Raw genomic sequence first — 25,254 nt, forward strand, 5'->3', positions numbered from 1 at the left:
TGGCGATTCCCTTCTACTTCTCTCTCTCTCTCAGGGTAATTCCGAATTTTTTTTTTGGCTGGTGCAGCAAAAACCTCGTGCTTCCTTGCACTGTATAGCTAATAATAACCCATAACCTAACCACATACAAGGGGGAGGACAGGAGTGAAAGAAATATATGAATGACACTCTTGAAGGAGTGACTACAGACAAGTGACTGATTGAGAACAAGGGTGAAAGAAAAAGGTTTAAGAATATGTGAATGTAAGAATGTGATCTTAGGTTGAATGAACTGAACCCATCCCACTGATCCCCTCCTGATCCTGTAGTTGTTCCCTCAGCTGTCCTCCCCAAACTCCTGCTAGGACACAAAACCTAATATTCCCAACAGCTACTAAATGCAGCTAAATGAAAATAACTGCAAGGACAAACATAATTGTTGCATTCCATTGTTGTGGAAGTTGATAGCCTAAATAAATTTAAGGCTGAGCTGGACAGGTATTTGGAACGAACGAAGGGGTGAAATGGGAGCGGTTTTTTTTTTTTTTTCATGGCTCATGATGTATAAGCTTGCTTTCTTGCATCGTATGCCTCTACTAATGCTAATAAAACTATCAGCAAAAGACAGCCTTACTTTTTGAATACACAAATCAGAATAGACAAATAACTAAAGGCAAGATAAAAGAAAACAGACTTGGAACACAAAAATTTTAACAACTTAAGCATAGAGTTCAGTATCAGACACATCAAGCCAGAGTGGGAGAAACACAGCTGATACCTTAAAGTTGCACAGGCCCAATGAGGAGGATAACCACAGGGGCACACATCTGGTGAGTATGGGATTGCACACTCAGGGTCCTGAGCTAGATATCATCATTCTTCTGATTTTTGGTGATTCCCTTCCACTTCTGACTTGTTTTAATAATAAGCTTAATCCTCTGTTCTGGATAGTGTATACCTATAATTGCCTACCGAACTATCAGTGATTATTCACAATATTTTGTTCGTAATAGTGAACTACAACAGTAGTATGAAAGGCATTGATTTAACTGTAGCTCATATTGTGGCCGCCTTCACAATGAGTTACCCTATTGCACTACCTCGAATAGGTAATGCTACACAAATAGAGAAGACTATTGTTACTTATTCTCAGTGGATACCACCAACCAGACAGCACCATTTCAAGGCTCACTGGACTATTATTGGTGGGCTACACTATGAATTTATTAATGGGGCTGTTATAAATGCTGTATGCAATTATAGGTATGATTACTAAGAAAAATTAATGCACAAGGCATAATACACTATGAATTCTCTTCTGAATTATTAGTGATTATTCACAATATTTTGTTCATAGTAGTGAACTACAATAGTAGTACGAAAGGCATCGATTTAATTGTACTCATAACCTCATATTGTGGCTGCCTTCACACAATGAGTTACTATGTATTGCACACCATGTATTGAATAAGTAACACTTCACTAATAGACAAGACTATTGTTATTTATTCTCAGTGGATAACACTACCCAGACAGCCATTTCAAGGCTTATTCGACTATGTCCAGTGGGCTAGTAGGTACTGTACCCTGGTTCGGTTGTGAATTCCTAAATTCATAGTGTATTATGCCTTGTGCATTTATTTTTCTTAGTAATCATTGCTATGTACAACATTTGGTATCTCTCATATTGTGGAGTTATACTTCATAACTGGGTTGGCATGAATGCACCAGGGTACCTACCTGCCCATCGATGATAAGCCAATAAGCCTCGAAATGTGCTGTCTGGATGGTTGTATCCACTAAGAACAAGTAACAATAGTCTTCTCAGTTAATGAAATGTTACTTATTTGAGGTAGTGCAATACATCGTAACTCGTTGTAAAGGCAGCCACAATATGAGATACAATTAAATCGATACTTTCATAATACTATTGTAGTTCACTACTATGAACAAAATATTGTGAATAATCACTAATAATTCAGAAGAGAATTCCTAAATTCATAGTGTATTATGCCTTGTGCATTTATTTTTCTTAGTAATCATACCTATAATTGCATACAGCATTAATAACAGCCCAGCTGTTACACAATACACATGCACTATCAATCAGCTGGCATCACCAAGTAGTGCAGTAACAGCTGCTTGACTCTGATCACTATAATCTCCACAGTACGATAATCACTAACATTAATCCAAAATGTTAGCTCGTAATGCCAGACTGGTCCATCGGGTACCATACTTGTCTAAGACATGGACCAATCCGATTCATCCCTTTCCTTCTAGAGTTTACATAGGTAAAGAACTCTTTTCTGTTTTTCTTTGCATCCTTTGCCAAGGATTTCTCATAATCTGCCTTTGACTGCCTAATCTCCTTTGTGACTTGGTTACAGACTAGCTTATATCTATCATAGGCTTCCATGTCACCCATTAATTTATATTTCTTCTCTGCCATATGTCTCATTAGATCACCTGACATCCATTTAGGCCAAACTTGAACAATATTTCTTAGTTGGTATGTAAAGCCTAGTAGCTTCCAAGATAAATTCTTTGAATGCTTCCCATTTTGAATTTGCTGTTGGTAACATCATCAGTTGGTCCCACTGTATAGAATTTAAATACTGTCTCACACTATCGTAGTCGCCTTTACGAAAGCAAAAACCCTTCCCTTTACCCCGATGGTAGTTATCTCTGAGTAAATCGTACTTCAGCACACTGTGATCACTGCCACCTAGTGTTTCCTTTATCTGTAAATTCTTAATGCATGAAGAATCACTACTAATAATCAGATCAAGAATATTACTCCCTCTAGTTGCCTCCCGAACATGCTGATGTAGAAAACAATCGCCCAATAAATCCACAAAAGCCTTGCTAGTGTGTGAGTGACCAACCCACAAATTCCAGTCAATATCTGGGAAATTAAAATCCCCCATTATACGACTCTCTGATTTACTGGCTCACTCTATTTCCCTGTACAGTTTCTTATTATACTCATCAGAGTCATTAGGCCTATAGCCAACTCCTACTCTTAATTTTGATCTCCCGATGCTTATGTCACACCAAACTGACAAACAGTCCAGCGATGTCGACTGGCTTCACTTCCTTGGATTTTATGTGTTTCTTAACTAATAGCATAATCCCCTCCTCCCTTCCTATCCTGTCTATCCTTTCTGTACACTCTGTACTCCCCAAATTCCAGTTCTGCATTCCTTATATCTGTGTGACACCACGTCTCTGATATCTCAACAATATATGCCTTTGATGTTTTGAGCAATACCTCAAATTCATCAAATTTATTTACCAAACTCCTAGCATTGGTGTATACACAAGTATACATGCACCTGTTCCTATTCTTAGCTACCCTAACACAACCCATGTGTTTACTTGTACCACAATGACTCCCAGCAGTCTCTGAAATATCCTGCATCCCGTTTTCCAGGCCGCTGCTCATTACAATAGAAGCAGTGCAAGAATCACTTTCACCTCTGCCAGTGGCTACTGTTAATCTATTAGTCCTTGTATCCCCTCAGGATGGGGGAGTATTTCATATCCACAAGTGGCCACTTGTGTTGTTGCAATTTTAGAAGTGTGAACTGGGGCATTGTCTTGAAGCATTCTCACACCTTTGGACAGCATGCCACACCTACATGTTTTGATTTTCTCCCGTAATTTTGTGAGCAAGTTGGCATAATAGACACCTGTAATTGTTCTACCTTTCGGCAGGTAATCAGTCATTGTTATGCCTTTCTCATACCAAAACACTGTCAGCTGTCAGCAAGACTTTTCCTGCTGACGCCTGGACCCTTGCCTTCTTGAGGGGAGGGGACCTTGATGTCGCCATTCCACAGACTGCTTTTTACTTTCAGGGTCAAAATAGTGAATGCAACTTTCATCCTGAGTGATTAGACGAGAGGATAAAGTCTTCCTCATTTTTTGGCACAGGGCTAACAATTCTTGTGATTTTTGTTGGCGATCAGCCTTGTGGAAACCAGTCAATAATCGGGGAATACATCTTGCACTCAATTTCCGTAAATGGAGTTGGTCATGAAGGACTGCTTTGACAGAGCCCACACTAACCTTCACCTCCTGGGACAATTCATGCAGAGATATCCGCGATCTTCCATGATTAACGATTCCACTTTTCTGATCGTGCTGTCATCAATGGCTGAAAATGGATGACCTGGAATGGGCTCAGATTCTACCGATGTCTGACCACACCTAAACTGTCTATGCCAGTGCTTCACAATGCTATAGGATGGGGCTTCATCCTTATATACAGCAGTCATCTCCTCATGGATTTCTTTAGATTTCCCCTTCAAGAACAGATACCGGATTACAGCTCTGACTTCAACTCTGTCCATGATGCTACTTCTTCACACGTTCAGCTCTGTAAGAGAAAAACAAATTAAGATACAGGGCTGAAATTTTACACCTTTAGTACAGAGATACATATGATGCTACACACAAAATATCGCTCTGCGATATGTGGAAGTAGGTGAGGCGATTCTTTATTGAACCACCCTCGTACATTGATTTCCTGTAATTCGTTCGAAATGTTTGACAGGTGACCCCAACAGCACATAAAATAGGTATTTCTTACAAAGTCAATGCGACATGCGACACTGACACACTTCATGACAAAATCTATACGACAAATGTTTGCAAGTTGCTTTGCAGCAACCTCTGTTGAAAATGCTGTCACCCTCAAAGATTTTTGGAGGTCGACGTTCAACCTAGACTGTGTGAGGCTAATCGTAAGTTCTTCAAATGATGCTTCCACCAGATGCTTAAATTCAGCCTGGAAAAACATCTGGCCTTTAATCATCCATAACTTTGACTGATTGGAAGATGGTGTTTTGCCAAATGATATTGTTACCCTTGATTTTAACATTAAAAATGAGTGTTTTATAAAGATTATTTAATAGTTATAAAACATCTTAAAATAAAAACCAAACAATAACTTAGCATTTAACTTAGACTTGAAGTGCTGGGTTGATGAAATCAATGATGATGTAGAGTGGTGGTGGGATTAGATCAGACGTCATGTGTCTTTTCAGTCTTTTGTGCTTTGCTGCTACTGGCAAAGAAACTGTCCAAAGTGGACTATTTTAAAGTACACTATGCTGCTGCAACAGGATCTGGAAAGGTTGAGCAAATGGGCTGAGAGGTGGCAAATGAAGTTTAACATTGACAAATGTAAAGTACTATACATGGGAAACAGCAACCCCAGAGCAACGTATCAACTCTGTGGTACTACACTGACAGTGGTAGAGAATGAAAGGGACCTGGGGGTGGTTGTGCAGGCAGATATGAAGTTCTCTGAGCAGTGCAGACGGGCTGCAAGAGTAGCTCATGGTGTATTGTCAATGATATATAGGAATTTTTCTAGCAGGGATAAGGAGGTGATTATTCCCTTGTATAAGGCAATGGTCAGGCCACACCTAGAGTACTGTATACAGGTCTGGAGGCCTCATTTCAAGAAGGATGTAGAGCTGCTGGAACGAGTACAGAGAAGGGCAACAAGATTAGTGAATGGAACAAAGGAGTGCTCTTACGAAGAAAGGCTTAAGTTTTGCAAATTACAGTGTCTGGAGACTAGGCACCAGCGAGGTGATCTGATAGAGGTGTATAAAGCCTTGAATGATCTGATAGAGGTGTATAAAGCCTTGAATGGTTTGAGCATGCTCAATGCTGATGGGATTCTTCCTCTTGCTCAGAATAATCACCTGAGAGGGCATAAATTCAAATTGAGGAAAGACAGATGTAGGATAGACGTGCAGAAATTTGCCTTTAGCCAACGGGTGGTTGGTTGGTGGAACAGACTTCCATCCCTTGTCGTGGAAGTTGATAGCCTAAATAAGTTTAAGGCTCAGCTGGGCAGGTATTTCGAACGAACAGAGAGGTGAAGTGGAAGTGGTTATTTTTTATTTATTTATTTTTTTTTTTTTGGCTGATGCTGCATAAGCTTGCTTTCTTGCATCAAATGCCTCTACTAATGCTAATAACTATAGGAAGTACCTTAGGTAGATAATTTATTGAAAGCCCCTCGTAACATATGCAAAAAATTCCTTAATGTTTTTCTTTACATTCTTAGCTAAGGATTTTTCATAATCTGTCTTAGCCTACCTAACTCCTTGAGTGACTTGGTAATATACTAATTTGTACTTCTTGTAGGACTCTATATCATAGATCTTCATCATTGAAAACTTTACTTTTGGCATTTTTCTTTACATTTTTAGCTAAAGATTTTTCATTATCTGCCTTAGCGTACCTAAATGTTAAGGCAGATAATGAAAGGTTTGTTAGGATAACCAGGAGTAAGAACAGGTGCATGTACACCAATGCTAGAAGTACAGTATATAAATTTGATGAATTTGAAGTGCTGATCAAAGCAGATATTGTTGGGATATAAGAAACATGGCATCATACAGATATAAGCAGAGCAGAATTGGAATTTGGGGAGTACAAAGTGTAAAGAAAGGATAGACAGCACAGAAAGGGAGGAGGGATTATGCTGTTAGTTAAGAAACACATAAAATTTAAAGAAGTGCATCCAACTGATATTGGTGAACAATGCAATGTTGAGTCTGTTTGGTGTGACATAAGCACTGAGAAAGAAAAATGAGAATAGGAGCGTGTTATAGGCCTAATGACTCTGATGAGTACAACGAACAGTTGTGCAAAGAATTAGAGTGGGCCAGTAAACCAGAATGTCTTGTAATGGGTTATTTTAACTTTCCAGATATTGACTGGAACTTGTGGATTGGTCATTTGCACACTAGCAAGACTTTTGTGGATTTAATGGAGGATTGTTTTCTACAGCAACATGTTCAAGGGGCAACCAGAGCGAGTAATACTCCGTATCTGATTATCAGCAGTGATTAGCCAAGCATTAAGAATTTGCAGATAAAGGAACCAATAGGTGACAGTGATCACAGTGTACTGATGTGGGATTTACTTAAAGATGTAACTACCATCAAGAGTAAAGAGAAAGGTTATTGCTTTCTTAAAGGTGACTACGGTGGTCACCTTTCGCAAAGGTGACCACTGTGGACTTCGGGGACCTATACCAACTAAGAAATACTGTTCAAGGTTCAGGCCTAAATGGATGTCAAATGAATTAACGAGGCTCGTGGCAGAGAAGAAAAATGCATGGGATGCATATAAATTATCAGGCAACAACTAGAAGCCTATGGCAGATATAAGCTAGTCTGTAATCAAGTCACAAAAGAGTTTAGGCAGGCAAAGGCAGATTATGAGAAATCTTTGGCAAAGGATGCAAAGAAAAACAGCAAAGAGTTGTTTACTTATGTAAACTCTAGAAGGAAGGGGATGAATCAGATTGGTGCACTTAACATAGATGGTTCGACTATTGATGATCCTGCTCAAGTAGCTGATAAACTGAATAATGAGTATTTTGCAACTACATTCACACATGAAGAGTTACTCAAGGAGGGGAATGCCAGAAGTTTGTCAAACTGTAACAGGAAGCTAAGTGATTTTGTAATAACTGAGAGCAAACTGGAGGAGAAATTAAAGTTAAACATTAAAAAGGCACCTGGGCAGATGGAATCGGGCAGCAAGGGAAGTAAGCAAACTCTTAGCCATAATTATGGGAGCATCCTTAGAGTCAGGCAAAGTGTTCCCCAATTCATAAAGGGGGTGCAAAGGGTGACACAAATAATTATAGACCTGTTAGTTTAACTTCTGTTCTGGGGAAAATAATGGAGTCACTGGTTAAAGAGCTGATACAGGATCACCTAGACAAGACTGCAGTAATAGTTCAGACACAGCATGGGTTTGTTAAGGGGAAGTCTTGTGTGACAAATTTGATTGGATACTACGATGTGGTCACAAAAGAACTGGATGCAAAAATAATTTTGATATCATATACTTGGATTTCAGGAAAGCGTTTGATACCATTGCACATGGAAGACTGCTGTTCAAATTGGAGCGGTATGGCATTAAGGGAAAGTTGCTGCAATGGATAAAGGGATGGTTGAGTGGGAGACAGAAAGACTACAATAATAGTTCAGGCACAGCATGGGTTTGTTAAGGGAAAGTCTTGTCTGACCAGTTTGATTGGATGCTACCATGTGGTCACAAAGGAACTGGATGCAAAAAATAATTTTGATATCATATACTTGGATTTCAGGAAAGCTCTTGATACTGTTGCACATCGAAGACTGCTGTAAAAATTGGAGCGGTATAGCATTAAGAGCAAGTTGCTGCAATGGATAAAGGAATGGTTGAGTGGGAGATGGCAGAGAGTGGTAATAAATGGACACTGCTCTACGTGGACTAATGTTATTAGTGGAGTCCCGCAGAGTTCGGTGCTGGGCCCATTATTGTTTTGTGTATTTATCTATGATATCGATAAAGATATATCAGGCTTAATGTCCAAGTTTGCAGATGATACAAAGGTTGGCAGGGTTGTTAAAGACACTTAAGACAGTATGCTACTGCAACAGGATCTAGAAAAGTTAGGCAGATGGGTTGAGAAGTGGGAACTGAAGTTTAACATTGACAAATGCAAAGTACAGCATATAGGTAGCAGTAACCCAAGAGAAAAATACCAACTGTGTGATACTACACTCAGAGAGGTGAGAATGAAAAAGAACTGGGGGCAATTGTGCAGTCAGATATTAAGTTCTCTGAGCAGTGCAGAGGCTGCCAGAGCAGTCATGGAGTTTTGTGAATGATATATAGCAGGGGTGGCCAAAAAGTCTATCGCAATCTACCAATTGATCGCGGCTTTAATTTCATTCAATCACGACAAATTTTAAATATATATAAAAAGTAGATTAGTTAAAATCTAAATGTTATTATTATTATGTGCCCCACTGCATACGCTTATTACAAATCCGTTGAACCATGACTACTCTTGTTGCCGTGCAGCCGCTAGGCTTGTCTAGTCAAAATTGACACAGTTACACGGTGTAGAGCATAGTGTATGTGTCGAATTCTTATTTAGCTTACTTAATATTAATAACTGGGCAGTACTTATAAACTAATTTAATACCCTTCGATTTAAAATGAATACTACGAAAAAGAGTAAAACGTATCATTTTCATCAAGAGTGGGAACTAGAATACTTTTTTTGTAATGATAAAAGAAAAATGTTGTTGTTCGATTTGCAATGCTTCCGTGGCTATACACAAAAAAGGAAATTTAGAAAGGCACTTCAAAGCACTCCATGGTAAATACTAATCAGATTTTCCGCCAAATAGTAACCTTAGAAAAAATAAATTAAAAGAACTTAAATCCAGATTATTCAAATAACAAAATTCCATTGTGTCACCTAATTTACAATCTAAAGCAGTAACTGTAGCATCATTTAAAGTGAGTCATTCTCTTGCAAAAAAATGCAAACCATTTTCTGATGGTCAATTCATCAAAGATGCATTTTTACAAATAACAGATTCTCTTTTTTGAAAATTTTAAGAACCAAAAATGATATTAAAAGTGCTCTTTGAGATCTGCAATTATCTTGAAATACTGTGATGCATCGAAAAAATGAGTAAAAATGTGATTGAACAATTGCGTGCTCATATTGCTAATTGTGTGTCCTTTTCTTTAAAACTGGATGAATCTACAGATGTCAGTGATACAGCTCAATTGCTCGTTTTTATTCGTATATTTTTCGATGATTCTGCTACTAGAGAAGAACTGCTGGGTGTGGTTTCATTAAAAGAAAGAACTAGAGATCTTCATATATTTAATGCATTCAAAAATTTTATTGAAAAAATTAAATTACCACTATTTAAGCTCGTATCAATAACAACAGATGGAGCTAAAGCAATGATGGGTCATCTTAATGGATTCATTGCATTGTGCCAAAAGGATGATGAATTCCCAGATTTTAGGAGTTACCAGTGTATCATTCACCAACAAGTGTAACCAGCAAAAGATTAAATATTACAGTGTTATGAACATAGCTTTCAAAATCGTGAATTCCATCAGAGGAAAATCTCTTCAAAAGAGACTTTCCAAAATGCAACTCGATGAAAATGAACCAGATTGATATTACATACAGATGTGAGGTGGCCGAGTCAGAGTAAGTTTCTACAGAGATTTCGAAATTTGCTGAATGAAATTAAAAATTTGTTGATCAAAGAGGAGATGATTATCAGCAGCTATAAGATACAGAGTGGTTGTGGGATCTGGCTTTTTTGGAAAATTTTACCAGTAAATTAAGTGATCTGAATTTGGAATTACAAGGAAAAAATAAAAATGTGGGTGACATGGTTAGTGGTATTTCTGCTCTGCATATCAATAGCAATTTTTGGCAATGTCTAAGGATCTCAAAAAAAAAAAAAAAAAAAAAAATCAATCATTTTGCAAATTTGCAAGATCATTTGCAATAATATCCTGTTTTTGAATTTAATAGTGAGAAATGGCGCCTCCGTAGCCAGGTGGGAAGGAGCAGCAGTGCGTAGCACACACTTCTTGATTAGACCGGGGTTCGAGCCTGTCACCACCAAATACGGAGGATGTGGATAGGTCAGGGAATGACCACCGCATATTCCCGGAGCAATATGGCCTTAGTTGCTAATGCTCCTAAAAACCAAATAACAAACAAACAATAGTGAGAAATATGTTTCTGGAATCGAGAAAGTTCTGGATGATTTTGAAACAATTGAAGACACTTCAATATATTTATCCATTTAATGTCGACTTAGATACGAAACAATTGCAGGAAAAAAAAAAAAAAAAAAATGCTGAGATTTTTCACATGTAGAAAATATTACCTGAAAATGAAATTATTACATTGCAAAACAATATCTTCCTAAAAGCCAGATCATCAGAAAAAGACTTGGAAATATGTTTGCCGAGAAAATAACCAAATTTAAAAAAATGCAGCAAACTTTTAAATTCCTGTTTTGGTTCCACATATCTATGCGAATCGGCCTTTTCATATTTGAAACAAACAAAGATGAAGAATCGCTCTACTCTATGGACTTGCATAAAGAAGATTCTTTACGGTTGGCCTTATCACAGTATATCCCCGATTCTGATAGCTTCACAGATGACATGAAGACACAAACTTCGCATAAATTAAAAATTTAAATACGCATGAATTTAAAATAAGAAATCTGAATTGTATTTAATTTTAAAATTTATAAACAACAATTTGTGTTTAACTTTTTTAACCATGTGCAATGTAATTCTGAAGGTATATTTTGCAGAAAAAAAGTAGATCACATCACAAATTAAGTTGGCCACCCCTGATATATGGGAATTTTGCTAGGAGAGACAAGGAGGTGATTATCCCTTTGTATAAGGCAATGGTCAGGCCACACCTTGAGTACTGCGTACAGGTCTGGAGGCCTCATTTTAGGAAGGATGTAGAGTTACTAGAACGAGTACAGAGAAGGGCAACAAGATTGGTGAGAGGAACAAAGGGGTGAGTTTACGAAGAAAGGCTTAAGTCTGCAAGTTGAAGTATCTGGAGACTAGGCACCTGCAAGGTGATCTGATTGTGGTGTATAAGGCCTTGAATGGTTTGAGTAGGCTCAATGCTGACAGGATATTTCCGCTTGTTCAGATTAAAAACCTGAGGAGACACCGATTCAAATTGAGGAAAGACAGTTATAGAGTAGATGTGTGGAAATTTGCCTTTAGCCAGCAGGTAGTTGATTGCTAAACAGACTTCCATCTGTTGTTGTGGAAGTTGATAACTTAAATAAATTTAAGGCTGAACTAGACAAACATTTGGAGTGACTGGATGGGCAAAATGGGAAGGGTTTTTTTTTTTTTTTTTGGCTGATGTTGTATAAGCTTGCTTTCTTGCATCATATGCCTCAACTAATGCTAATGCTAAATCCTTGAGTGATTTGGTAACAAACTAATTTACGCTTCTTGTATCATAGGTCTGCCAGCCATTGAAAACTTTACTTTTGGAGCTAGAGAGGACCTCTTATCATCTATTAATGGAATGCAGAAAATATAGAGATTTAAGAAATAGCAATGCAATATTTAAGGTGCTGATCTGAATGCAATTTTTACTGATTCAAATGCATACAGAATCTTCTCCACTATAACAAACAAAATTTTAAAGAAAAAAGACACAGCATAACTTATAGCATAAAATAAGAAGGCAAAGTTCAATAGGAGAGACATTACTTTTGGGATTGGCAATCATGGGACCATAGCTGCAGTCTTATGAACTAAATGAATCTGATGAGTATAATGAGCAATTGTGCAGAAAAATAGTGGGACAGTAAATCAGAATGTCTTATAATGGGGGATTTTAACTTTCCAGATATTGACTAGAACTTGTGGGTTGATTACTCGCATACTAGCAAGACTTTTGTGGATTTATTGAATGACTGTTTTCTACAGCAACATGTTCGAGAGGCAACCAGAGGGAGTAATACTCTTGATTTGATTATCAGCAATGATTATTCATGCATTAAGAATTTGCAGATAAAGGAACCATGGTCGCTAAGTGTGTGTACTTCTGTACCCTCACACTTGACCCCCCTCAGTTACAGCAACCTAAATGCCACAAAAAATAATGCATTTCTATAAAAAAATAATGCAACTAACTGGGTACTATAAATGAATAAATAAATTTCATGTTTATAATATGGGACAACTACATAAAGTTTGAGGAGTTCCTGAGATAGAGAGAGACACGAACATTAACAAATTAGGAGTCAGGAAAACTTGAACCACAATACTCAGAGCACATATCCTTCTACACCACTGCACAAGACTTGGTTATGGCAGCCACACTATACTATACTGTAGTGTATTGTACAGGTGTAGCCTTCCCTCCCCCCCGAGTGAGAGAGACAGGTGGGGAACAACTTTGACAACACAACCTTTCCACCATGTGCAGGAATTTTGAAAAGCAACAAATCCTCTCAGCAACTTAATTGTTTGCTAAAACTCTAGATTATAGGTACACCTGCAGAGGAAGTGGCTTCTTTTGCTTGAATATGTCCCATATTACTGGTGTAAACCAACCTAACCTTTTTCACTAGCCAAAAATGAAAGTCTATTAAAAAACCTACACTTCTTTTGCTTGAATCCATCCCAAATTTAGCCATGCCTGCAATGAGGTGACAAGGTGTACCCATAATCTGGAGTTCAGCCAATTATTTCTTTTTTTTTTTTTTTTTTTGGCAATATATCATCAAGTACAAACTGCTAAAAGTTGCTGTCCACATTGTCTTCAAAGGACAATCTAATTGTTCTAAAAAATTCACTAAATAGAAAACATGTTTTTTCAACTACAAATTGTGAAACTCAAACTGGGTAATCCAACACTTATTATCAGTGAATCCCTAAATTTGTTCACAAATAGCAAATACACTAATCCTAAAGAATTTTTCAATGTCATTGGACTGCTCTGAAATCTTATTTGTCTGAGATGAAATCCCGACCTTGCACAATCGGCATATACCTAAGCTACTCAATTTCACATTAAAATAAGGTGACTTGCTGAATTAGTCCATTTTCCTAAACATAGCCAGAAGTTAAAGAACTACGACATACAAAAAGAAGTTAGTTTATATCCCAGTATCAGGGCTGACTGTCCAAATGGTTAAGCTGTGATGGGCGCTACGGCCAATAATGTTTCTTGCATGTTGCTGCAAGAAAAAAATTTAAAAAAATAAAGAGCCAAAACTGTTGGGAGCCACCGGGACCAGTGTATACATCGAATGGTATAACTCCAGATCAGGGTAGCCCATCCAACATGGTGGCTAGCAAAACAGTGGGAAAGCAGTTATCGATAAGTTGTGACTCTGCCCCCCCCCCACCTTCCCAGGTTAATATGCCTAGGGTGTTTTCCCCCACTTGCCACTTTTTGGATCACGAACTCATTTTCCGATTCAAAAACGGCAATATGGGTGGGATTAACATCCTACCTAAGCTAAACACCCCCCACCTCAATGACACAAAATAATCAGAAAGAAAACACCATGGCAGCAAGAAAAAAAAGGCTTACAATTCAGCAAAATAACAAGATGGCACCATACCACACACCTCCAAACAACAAGGCTGAGAATAATAGAAAAATAATTTTACATTTACTGCTACAATCTCAAACAGGCAAACTTGAACCACAATACTCAGAGTACATATCCTTCTACACCACTGCACAAGATCACAGCACAGAGTGAAGGTGCCTTCACCCGCCAATCACTGCCATCTTTTCTCACTTTCATCGGTGTACCCTATACTGGAGTTCAGCCGGGTTTTTATCCCCTTCCCCCATCCAGCTGTTTTTAAATTGGAAAATGAGTTCGCAATCTAAAAACAGTGCTAAGTTGGGGGAAAAACACCCTAGGCACATCAACCTAGGAAGATAGTGAGTGGGGGAGTGGGTGGAGTCAACTTGTCAATCACTGCCTTCTTACCGCTTTGCTAGCTACCATGTTGGACAGGTTAACCTAATCTGGAGTGAGGATAAATGAGCCTATTGTACTGAAATCCATAGTGATATGAAATAATGATAACATACATATCCAAAGTAAAAATATCTTTAATTATAAATAAATAATTTGGAGCTTTCGAGGCTGAATGTGCCTCTTTATCAACAAAAAAAAATATAATGGAAACTTTAAAAATAAAAATTATTTTAACAAACAATTATGCATGCAGTGAGGCGTGCGAGGACACGAGGTAGGCCATTCAACCATTAAACTGGTGTTCATTGTTGCTGCACGGACGTGCATAGTTTTGCTTCCAACAAAGGGTGTAGTCTCATGCCTTTGCAGCGGTTCGAGAGCCAGGAACTGCTGCAAAGGCATGAGACTACACCCCGTCTTAGAGGCAACTGTTTTAAGTCTACACAAGCGCTGGAGGCAAAACTACGCACGTCCATGCAGCAATAATGAACACCAGTTTAATGGCTGAATGGCCTACCTCATGCCCTTGCACACCTCACTGCACACATAACTCTGTCTTAAAGTAATTTTAATCTCTAAAGTTTCCATTCTATTTGTTGATAAAGAGGCACATTCAGCCTTGAAAGCTCCAAAGTATTTATTTATAATTAAAGATATTTTTACTGTATATACGTTATGATTATTTAATATCACTAATCTGGAGTTTTACCAAAAACCCTACCTAAACTGAGCACCCATCTCATCGACAACACAAAACAATCAGAAAGAAAACACCTCCACAATAATCACCCAATCACAGAATTCGACCGTACAATCACAGCACTGAGTGGGAGGTGCCTTTACCTGTCAATCACTTCTTTTATCGCCATGTTGGGCGGATTACCCTAATCCGGAGTTCAACCAAAATTTATATCAAATTATGAGAATAAAGAACAACCTGTTTCAATGTTTAAACCAAAATTAATATTAACATTAAACATTTTCCAGGAATATAAAGAATACGAAAAACTGCGTTAATTGTTATTCGCAAAATGCAGTAAACTGCTGCGTAAAGAATCGATCTCCCAAGCATGACCCACCCTTTTCCGGGATATTTCTTCTATTTATTTCTCTTGTTAAAGTTCAAAGCATTAAATCAGTGGTATCTAAATCTCTTCTAAGAACTTACATGATCTAATGATATATATGGCTTTCCTGATGTTAGCACGAGAATTAAAACGAGAAAACAAGCAAATCCTAAACCAACGGCTAAACATGCGATCAACAAGAATGCAACCATCACACCCTACACCTCACTTCCAGTTTGAATTTCCATATCAGTTGCTAAGAGTTACCCACGCTAAAGAGTAGTTTGATTCTAAAAGCGACACCTGCAGGTGTATGAAAATGTAACCCAAACTTGTAAAAACAATCGATGAAAATAATTAAATTAGCATTAGTAGAGGCATTTGATGCAAGAAAGCAAGCTTATGCAGCATCAGCCAAAAAAAAAAAAAAAAACCACTTCCACTTCACCCCTCTGTTCGTTCAAAATACCTGTCCAGCTGAGCCCTAAACTTATTTAGGCTATCAACTTCCACGACAAGGGATGGAAGTCTGTTCCACCAACCAACCACTCGCTGGCTAAAGGCAAATTTCCGCACGTCTATCCTACATCTGTCTTTCCTCAATTTGAATTTATGCCCTCTCAGGTGATTATTCCGAGCGAGAGGAAGAATCCCATCTGCATTGAGCATGCTCAAACCATTCAAGGCTTTATACACCTCCATCAGATCACCTCGCTAGTGCCTAGTCTCCAGACACTGTAATTTGCAAAATTTAAGCCTTTCTTCGTAAGAGCACGCCTTTGTTCCATTCACTAATCTTGTTGCCCTTCTCTGTACTCGTTCCAGCAGCTCTACATCCTTCTTGAAATGAGGCCTCCAGACCTGTATACAGTACTCTAGATGTGGCCTGACCATTGCCTTATACAAGGGAATAATCACCTCCTTATCCCTGCTAGAAAAATTCCTATATATCATTGACAATACACCATGAGCTACTCTTGCAGCCCGTCTGCACTGCTCAGAGAACTTCATATCTGCCTGCACAACCACCCCCAGGTCCCTTTCATTCTCTACCACTGTCAGTGTAGTACCACAGAGTTGATACGTTGCTCTGGGGTTGCTGTTTCCCATGTGTAGTACTTTACATTTGTCAATGTTAAACTTCATTTGCCACCTCTCAGCCCATCTTCTCAACCTTTCCAGATCCTGTTGCAGCAGCATAGTGTCAGTAGTGTCCTTGACAACCCTGCCTACCTTTGTATCGTCTGCAAACTTCGACATTAAGCTTGATATACCATCATCAATATCATTTATGAATACAGAAACCAATAATGGACCCAACACTGAGCCCTGAGGGACTCCACTAATAACATTAGTCCACGACGAGCAGTGTCCATTGATTACCACTCTGTCTTCTCCCCCTCAGCCACCCCTTTATCCACAGCAGCAATTTGCCACCAATGTCACACTGCTCCAATTTGTGCAGCAGTCTTCCATGTGCAATAGTATCAAAAGCCTTTCTAAGATCCAAGCATATAATATCAAAGTTATTCCCTGCATCCAGTTCCTTTGTGACCGCATCATAGTATCCAATCAAATTGGTCAGGCAAGACTTCCCCTTAACAAAACCATGCTGTGTCCGAGCTATAACTGAAGTCTTGTCTAAATGATCCTGCAGTGCCTCTTTAACTAGTGCCTCCATTAATTTTCCGGGAACAGAAGTTAAACTCACAGGTCTATAATTGCTTGTGTCACCCTTTGATCCTCCTTTGTGAATTGGGGTCACATTTGCACATCTCCAGTCTGTGGGTACCTCCCCTGAGTCCAAGGAAGTTCTCATAATTATGGCTAAGGGTTTGCTTACTTCCTCTGCTGCCTCCTTTAATATAACTGGATAGATCCCATCCATCCCGGGTGCCTTTCTTGTGTTTATCTTCAACAATTTCTCCTCCACTTTACTCTCAGTTATTACAAGATTCTCTAGCTTACTGCTAGAGTTGAATACACCTCTGGCATTCCCCTCGCTAAATAACACCTCATGTGTGAATGTCGATGCAAAATATTCATTCAGTTTGTTAGCTACTTGAGCAGGATCATCAACAGTTGACCCATCGATATCAAGTGGACCAATCTGATTCATCCCCTTCCTTCTAGAGTTTACATAAGTAAAGAACTCTTTGCTGTTTTTCTTTGCATCCCTTGCCAAAGATTTCTCGTACTCTGCCTTCGCCTGCCTAACCTTCTTTGTAACTTGGTTACAGATCAACTTGTATCTATCATACGCTTCTGTGTCATGTGTTAATTTGTTTGTATCCCATGCATGTTTCTTCTCTGCCATATGCCTCATCAATTCATCTGACATCCATTTAGACCTAAACCTTGAACAATATTTCTTAGTTGGTATGTAAAGCCTAGTAGCTTCCAAGATAAGTTCTTTGAATGCTTCCCATTTTGCATTTGCTGTTGGTAATAGCATCAGTTGGTCCCACTGTATGGAATTTAAATACTGTCTCAGTCCATCGTAGTCGCCTTTACGAAAGCAATAACCCTTCCCTTTACCCCTAATGGTAGTTACCTCTTTGAGTAAATCCCACTTCAGCACACTGTGATCACTGCCACCTAGTGGTTCCTTTATCTGCAGATTCTTAATGCATGAAGAGTCACTGCTGATAATCAAATCAAGAGTATTCCTCCCTCTAGTTGCCTCCCGAACATGCTGATGTAGAAAACAATCATCCAATAAATCCACAAAAGCCTTGCTAGTGTGTGAGTGACCAGCCCCCAAACTCCAGTCAATATCTGTTAAATTAAAATCTCCCATTATAAGACTCTCTGATTTACTGGCCCATTCTATTTCCCTGTACAGTTTCTTATTATACTCATCAGAGTCATTAGGGCTATAGCACACACCTACTCTCAATTTTGATCTCCCAATGCTTATGTCACACCAAACTGACTCGACACTGCACTGTCCTGCGATGTCCACTGGCTTCACGTCCTTGGATTTTATGTATTTCTTAACTAATAGCATAACCCCTCCTCCCTTCCTATCTAGTCTATCCTTTCTGTAGACGTTGTACTCCCCGAATTCCAGTTCTGCATTCCTTATATCTGTGTGACACCAAGTCCCTGATATCCCAACAATATCTGCCTTTGATGTTCTGAGCAATACCTCAAATTCATCAAATTTATTTACTAAACTCCTAGCATTGGTGTACACGCAAGTATACATGCACCTATTTCTAGTCTTAGCTACCTAACACAACCCATGTGTTTACTTGTACCGCAATGACTCCCAGCAGTCTCTGAAATATCCTGAATCTTGTTTTTCAGGCTTCTGCTCATTCCAATAGAAGCAGTGCAAGAATCTCTTTCACCTCTGCCAGTGGCTACTGTTAATCTATTCGTCTTTGTATCCCCCCAAGCTTGCAGTTTTCCGACCCACCTAACACTGCCTCGATAGCATCAGCAAATATTCTTGCACCCTTTATATTTAAGTGTATCCCATCCCTGTAGAAGCAATCTCTCCTGTTAACAAGTACAGTCCAGGCTGAAAAAAATTCTACCCCTTGAGCCTTGCACAATCTTTCCAGGGGCGAATTGATCGACAAGGCTCTCATCATAAAATAATTACAGTTAGATCACAAAGTTTACGGGAATTACATACCCAAAAGATGAAGGTTCACCAGGGCCGGTTGTTAGGGAAGAGAGTCAGTGGGTTCAATTAACCGGGACCAGACTTTGAAAGTAGCCCAAATCATAACAAAGGCGATTCCTCCCTATAGCAACTGAGGTTCAATAAGGGAGTCAAGTTCATTCTCTAGCTATTCCGCGACACATTCACGCTAGAGTTCTATTAATGTTAGTTTTATTAATGAAAAGGAAGGTGTTCCACCTTCCTTTTCATTAATAAACTGTTAGTCTAAGAATCGGCTTCTTATTTAAGCAGTCCTGACCACGAATTATGTGAGTGAAGGTGAACGGAATGAGAGAGAGAGAGGAGGAGGAGAAAAATTAATGGACAAACTTCAGCCACCTACAATTTTTTTTACTAGGGAATTCAAGGTAAGGAGAATTCATCATTGTTACGGAATGAGAGAGATAGATAGAGAGAGAGAGAGAGAGAGAGAGAGAGAGAGAGAATTTTTTTTTTACTAGGAAATTCAAGGTAAGAAGAATTCATCATTGTTATCCTTTATCCCAAAATGAATTTTTACGGCCTGCTGAAATCTAGGACCACAGACGTCCGTTTTCTGGAACATTCTATTTAATTGACTGTCACCAGAAATTATCTCTCACTGAAATGACGTGATATACAAAATATATCCTTATATAATATCGATGTAGATACACCATAGATAACTCTTAAGAAACCATGATGGTAGTATGGGAGGAGTCATTTGCTCTGTATCTCATATTGTGCTCTTCCTTCACAACGAATTTCCATGGTATTGCACTACCTCGATTAAGTAACACTTCACTGATAGAGAAGACTACTGTTACTTATTCTCAGTGAATACCATCGCCCAGACCGTTTGAAATATGGTATAAGATAAAGATCTCTGTTATCCTCATACTGTCCCTATTAGACTTAGAAAATCAAAAAAGATGTAGGAGAGGTAGAGGAAGGAATGCCGTAGAAGGAAGCAGTGGCGTAGCTATGGGGGACGGCGGGGGAGATTCGCCCCGGGAGACACTTTTTTGGGGGCGGAACTTTTCACGAGAAACACAATTTTATTTTTCGACGATTACGGCGCCATATTGGCTCTATGCTCTGCACTCTCTTGTGCAGTGCAATTCTTTTACTCCCACACCCGTCAGGGGAGGGAGGTGACGGCTTGCTGTCGCCTCTCTTCCCTGCCACACCATTTCTTCCCTCTGGTGGGGCATGGGCATGCCTCACTGAAAAATTGGGGGTCACCTACCCTATCGACCCTCTTCTTCCTATTTCACCCACCAGCCTTCATTCTCCCCTCCCGGCACTTTTTCTTGCACAGCGTATAGCCCTACATGTCCAAATTTAAATACACCAAAAAATTTCGCCCAACCTTTTAGGCACTTCAGAAACAGGCTTTCAGCGTCAAACCCCATATTAGTGCTTTAATGTAAGTGATTTAAAATCAACCGCGGTCGTTCCAATTTTATTTTAGGTCCTAGCCACTAAAATCCCAGGAAAGTAAGTGGCAGGACCTGCCAGAGTACAATTGACTCAATGGTAACACCCGGCTAGCCTCCACGTGGCGAGGTATGGACAACGTCTGGTCCCATTAGGGGCCTGGCGGCCAATAAGCCGGATAAACAATGGGCACAACATATAACACTACTCATGACCCACACACTTCTAAATCTCTGGCTTTGACAGGGTACTGTCACCGATACATAGAACATTCGCGGAGATGGGAGAAATCCCAGGAGCCGCTAGACCCTCAATATACCTCATACCTCATACCTTATGTTAACTTAGTGTCTGCGCGTGTAGCACAGTGGTATCGTCACCGTCCTCCCCACACCGGGTGGAAAAGGCCTGGGTTCAAATCCCGTCGATGACGCGAGGAACTTTAATGGGCTTTTTTCACTCCGTGGCTGAGTTAGTTGGTCTCAGGCGTAGATAGCAAGGTTTTTCTCCCCAGTAACTGGGGTTTTTTTCGTCCAGCAAAACAGGCAAATCAACCATAGAACATATGCAATGTACAGACACAAATACGGGTTAATGTATTTAATTACGGGCAACCCTAAAATAATAATTTGATTTTTTTATGTTAACTTAGTAATTTTTATTACTTAATTAATAATTAGTTTTCAACAACTATACTTACAACTTAAATAAATAAAATATAAATATAACAAAACCGTTACATTTCCCTATCATACTATACTTCAAATTCTTAAAAATAAAACAATAAAATCATGGCACGGCGATTGCTTTATTGGTTTATTCCTTATACTGCGGTGGATGCGTCTCAGTAGCAGAGAAAGCAAGAAAAATAACCTTTTAGAAAGTGGAAATTAAAGTTTTACTTCAAAAATAAACATAGTGTTTTAATTTATTTCCCTATACGTCGTTTTGATTTTTTGTAGTTTTTTTTGGTGTGTATTGAGAGGGGCAGCAAACTCAGGGACCGTCCCGGGCGGCAACAGCTCTAGCTACAGTACCAGAAGGAAGAAAGGGACAGTTACTCCTTCAACTCACACTACTCAAAAGAGTCACTCCCTGGGCGGATGGGGGTAGGTGACTCCGAGTCTCCCCCCTCACCTCCCCTCTCTCCCAAATCAGTGGAGCATGGGCCTGCTCCACTGATTTGGGGGTCATCTTCTCTATGGACCCCTTACTCTGTCTTTTCTCCCCCACTCTTCAGTCTCCCCACCCGCCTCTCTAACTTACAACTACTAGTGTCCGAATCATCTCTAAATTGCTTGAGCCCTACACCCAAAAACTTAATAACATCAATTCGTATAAATAGCACTCCTTTCGGCTGACCCCTGTCTATAACGGGTTTTTTTTTCCTTTCATTTTATTTTATTTTATTTTTTTATTTTATTATTTTTTTTATTTTATATTTTTTATTTATTTATTATTTTTTTATTTATTTATTATTTTTTTATTTTAGGTCCTAGCCACTGAAATCACAGGAAATTAGGTGGCAGGACCTGCCAGAGTAAATAACAATAATAGTGGTGTACCTGGTCTGCCTCCATGAGGCAGAGTGTGGACAACGTTGGGTTCCATCAGGGCCCAGTGGCTAAATGACCAGAGGAACAACAGTACACGACACTACGCATGTACAAAATCCATACACTTTTAAACTTCTGGCATTGACAGTGTTCTGTTTCACACCCACAATGTATAGTACGCGGAGATGGGGGAAACCCCTGTGCCGTTTGACACTAAACACACTCTACACTACTCAAAAGCTCATAAATTCCTCGAATAGGCAACGCTTCCCCATTAGAGAAGATTGTCGTTACCTATTCTCGGAAACTCCGTGAATATCAGGCTCCCCTGACGGCACCGTTTCAAAGCTATTGGCCTATCATCAGTGGGTGGGCAAAGCTATTTGTGTGGGATAATAACTCTACTGTCCACTCAGGTGGGCAGGAGCAGCAGTGCGTAAAGCACGTTGCCTTCTGTATACTCCAAGAGGGTGACGTCGTTTCCACAGTCTGAATTCCACTTGTTTAGGGCTGTAAAAAATGACAGATAGGATCTGTGTAATGTCCATTCTTATAATCGGGTATAAGCGGTATGGACGGATACTGGACGCCGTCAGCAGTCAGAAGCAAATAGTACAAGTTGTAGTGGGCAAAATTAAAGGGGTTGGATTTGAAGGAGCCATTGAAACTATCACTGGACACAATATCCACGATCAGACTGGCTGGGATCTGACCTAGATATATATTGTCTCGGATAGAATCGGACATAGCTTTGGGAATTGAGTAGTAAGTAACGTTAACTCTGTTACTGGGGTAAATAAGCGGATGCTTTTCAAGAACACTCATTTGAGCCAGCTATATGTTGGGATTAAGCTTAACTTTACGCTCAAAAAGACTGGCTTCTCGTATGTGTATCTTTGCTGAAGTGTCAAGAAATACCAAGCAGAACATGGGAGAGCTACGAACCATTCTCAGATGGGTTGATAGGTTGTTAACAACATATTTGGCCTGGTCGCACAAATCTAGTCTGAGCCGTTCTAGTAGCTCTGCCATCTCGGTTTTTGAAAAGTACTTCACACAATGATGCATACTGCTGTCTTTTCGAGAAAACATCTGCGGCACTTCGCAAGCATTATCTTTGCGAACAGTTCTGTACTGAGCTGCGAGTTTTTAGCTACTTGGTCAAAGTTCAAAAGCGTTTCTAAATAAGCTCTGTAGGTGTCACTGCTGGGGTTGATGAGTGTATCCTGAACGAAAAGGTCGACATGGCTAAACAGAGAGTGGAAAAAGGTATTGACGGCGCCCACATTCTATTGAAGTTCTTTACCGTCGCTTTGGGTTAACTGTACTTTCAGACGCAAATAAGTTTTTCCCAGGTCCAGATATTCTTCCGAAGTTCCCGGAACGGAAAACTCGGCCCCGGTGTGTCCACTGATGCTAAAGGCAGGAAGGTGACGTAAGAAGAACGCTCGAAGCACAGATTAGTAGCTGGCAGGGCGAACAAATCCAATTCTGATATCATCATTGTCTGCATCATTGAAAATATCTTGATATTTTCAGCGTTTGCCTCCGTTCAGACTGCGGACTTTTTGCTTTATGGCTTGTCCCACTTCGGAAGTTCGATTTATAAATGATCACTTCACAGGCACTCCCGAAATGACATCATCGAACATATTAATACCTGCTGACAGCCCTTGGTGACCAATGAACTTAGCTGCGGGTTTCAGAAGAGGAGAAAGAAATGTGAAAGCCGAGCGGAATATACTACCTAGTCCCTGGCCTCTGTGGATCGGAGCTCCTGCAAAGTAGGGACTTCCTCCCGCCTGCACGGTGCAGTATTCTACGTAAGCATTCACTGGGATCGAAAATGTAGTTTAATTACGGTTTTCCCTCCTCTGAACGGAAATATCTGGCCACTGTCTGTTTGTATTTGAATAGATATGGAATGAATGTTTGAAAGCAGCACTGGGTAATAATCCAAATGCGAGAATTCGCCTCTTTTCCGAACGGCACTAGTCGCAAAAGAGGCGCCTTGGTGTTGCCTACTATCTGGTCTTCGATCACATTACTATAAACGAAGTAAGAGTTGACACCCCTATTTATATCACACGGAAATCTCGATCTGGCAGTTCCTTGGAAGTCGCGATGCAGACGGTCAAAACCGAGCAGCTCGCCTAGTCCTGACTCAGGGAAACGAAGACACACACACACCACTTTCTAATACAAAGGAAACAAAGCCATGGGTATTTACACTTCCTTTATTTCTGTCCTTCCCTTATTTTATTACACTTCCCTTATTTCTACAAGCAATACAATGACAGAAATTGAGCAATTTCTGTCATAGTTAGTACGATTTCGGACACTACTGCAATTACCGTAAGGAATTTTATACTCGCAAACATCACAACTCGAAGGTCCTATATAAAAAAAAGCCTCCTATCGCCTCTGTGGGGCGTGACAGGGGGAAACACAATTTTACCTTTATGTATCCATTTTCCCAAGTGCACACCTTTGAAAGTTCTGTATTTATCACCACCATCACTTGGCTTTATATTTAGGGATCAGACCTAGAATTTCAGCCGTTCGGAAGGCCATACGTAACTCGCTGTCATTCTTGAAGTTAACGGTAAATCTCACTCTGAAATCTGCTTCTACTACTTTAAGCTCTAAATTGGTATTAAGGCCGCACATATGGTCAACCAATTTAGACGAATTTTCGTACCTCTGCTTCCAACACGTACACCTCTGTGTTCCGGGATGAAAGTCCTTTCTGCAAAGTTGCAAAATCTTGAAACAAAATATTGTTTCAAGATTTAGAAACGTGGATTTCTGCTAACGCAACCTCTCACTTGCCATTGAGAGCTATAGCATCAGGCAAAACAACAGTAAAATTAGACTGTGTTGTCGGGACGGAAATCCACGCTCACGTTACTTGGTAGGGTTAAGAAGAACATCTTTAGCAGGAATCCAGCAGTTATAGGAAGTAGGATATCCTAGCCACTTAACCAGTAATTAACGCGGGCCTCCCGTACGTCTGTCCTTAAGTACCTTTTCAATAAGAAAGACATCGACAGGTAAGTCGTCCTGGAGATTAACACACTGTAGTTGTTGCTCATAAAACGTGCCTTGGATCGTTGCCGGCCCTGTCTTTGACGCTATACACAACTGGTTGCTTTCGTTTCAAAACTTGGGTAACACTGAACACCTCACGACTCCAA

General features: G+C 39.6%; 1 protein-coding gene across 2 annotated transcripts in view; it reads right to left on the reverse strand.

Moving 5' to 3' along the window:
* The window catches only part of LOC150088415 (uncharacterized), a 452,966-nt gene extending 437,320 nt beyond the window's left edge, over window positions 1-15,646 (reverse strand). For both annotated transcript variants that reach the window (XM_090369501.1, XM_090369502.1), the window contains exon 1: window positions 15,508-15,646. In XM_090369501.1, the coding sequence (XP_090225627.1) occupies window positions 15,508-15,618 (111 nt within the window). In that variant the 5' untranslated portion in view covers window positions 15,619-15,646. The remainder of the gene's footprint in view (window positions 1-15,507) is intronic.
* Window positions 15,647-25,254: the final 9,608 nt, after the last annotated feature.

This window comes from Mastigoproctus giganteus, chromosome 3, assembly GCF_048544385.1.
Source record: "Mastigoproctus giganteus isolate SK-2022 chromosome 3, ASM4854438v1, whole genome shotgun sequence".
Taxonomy (NCBI): domain Eukaryota; kingdom Metazoa; phylum Arthropoda; class Arachnida; order Uropygi; family Thelyphonidae; genus Mastigoproctus; species Mastigoproctus giganteus.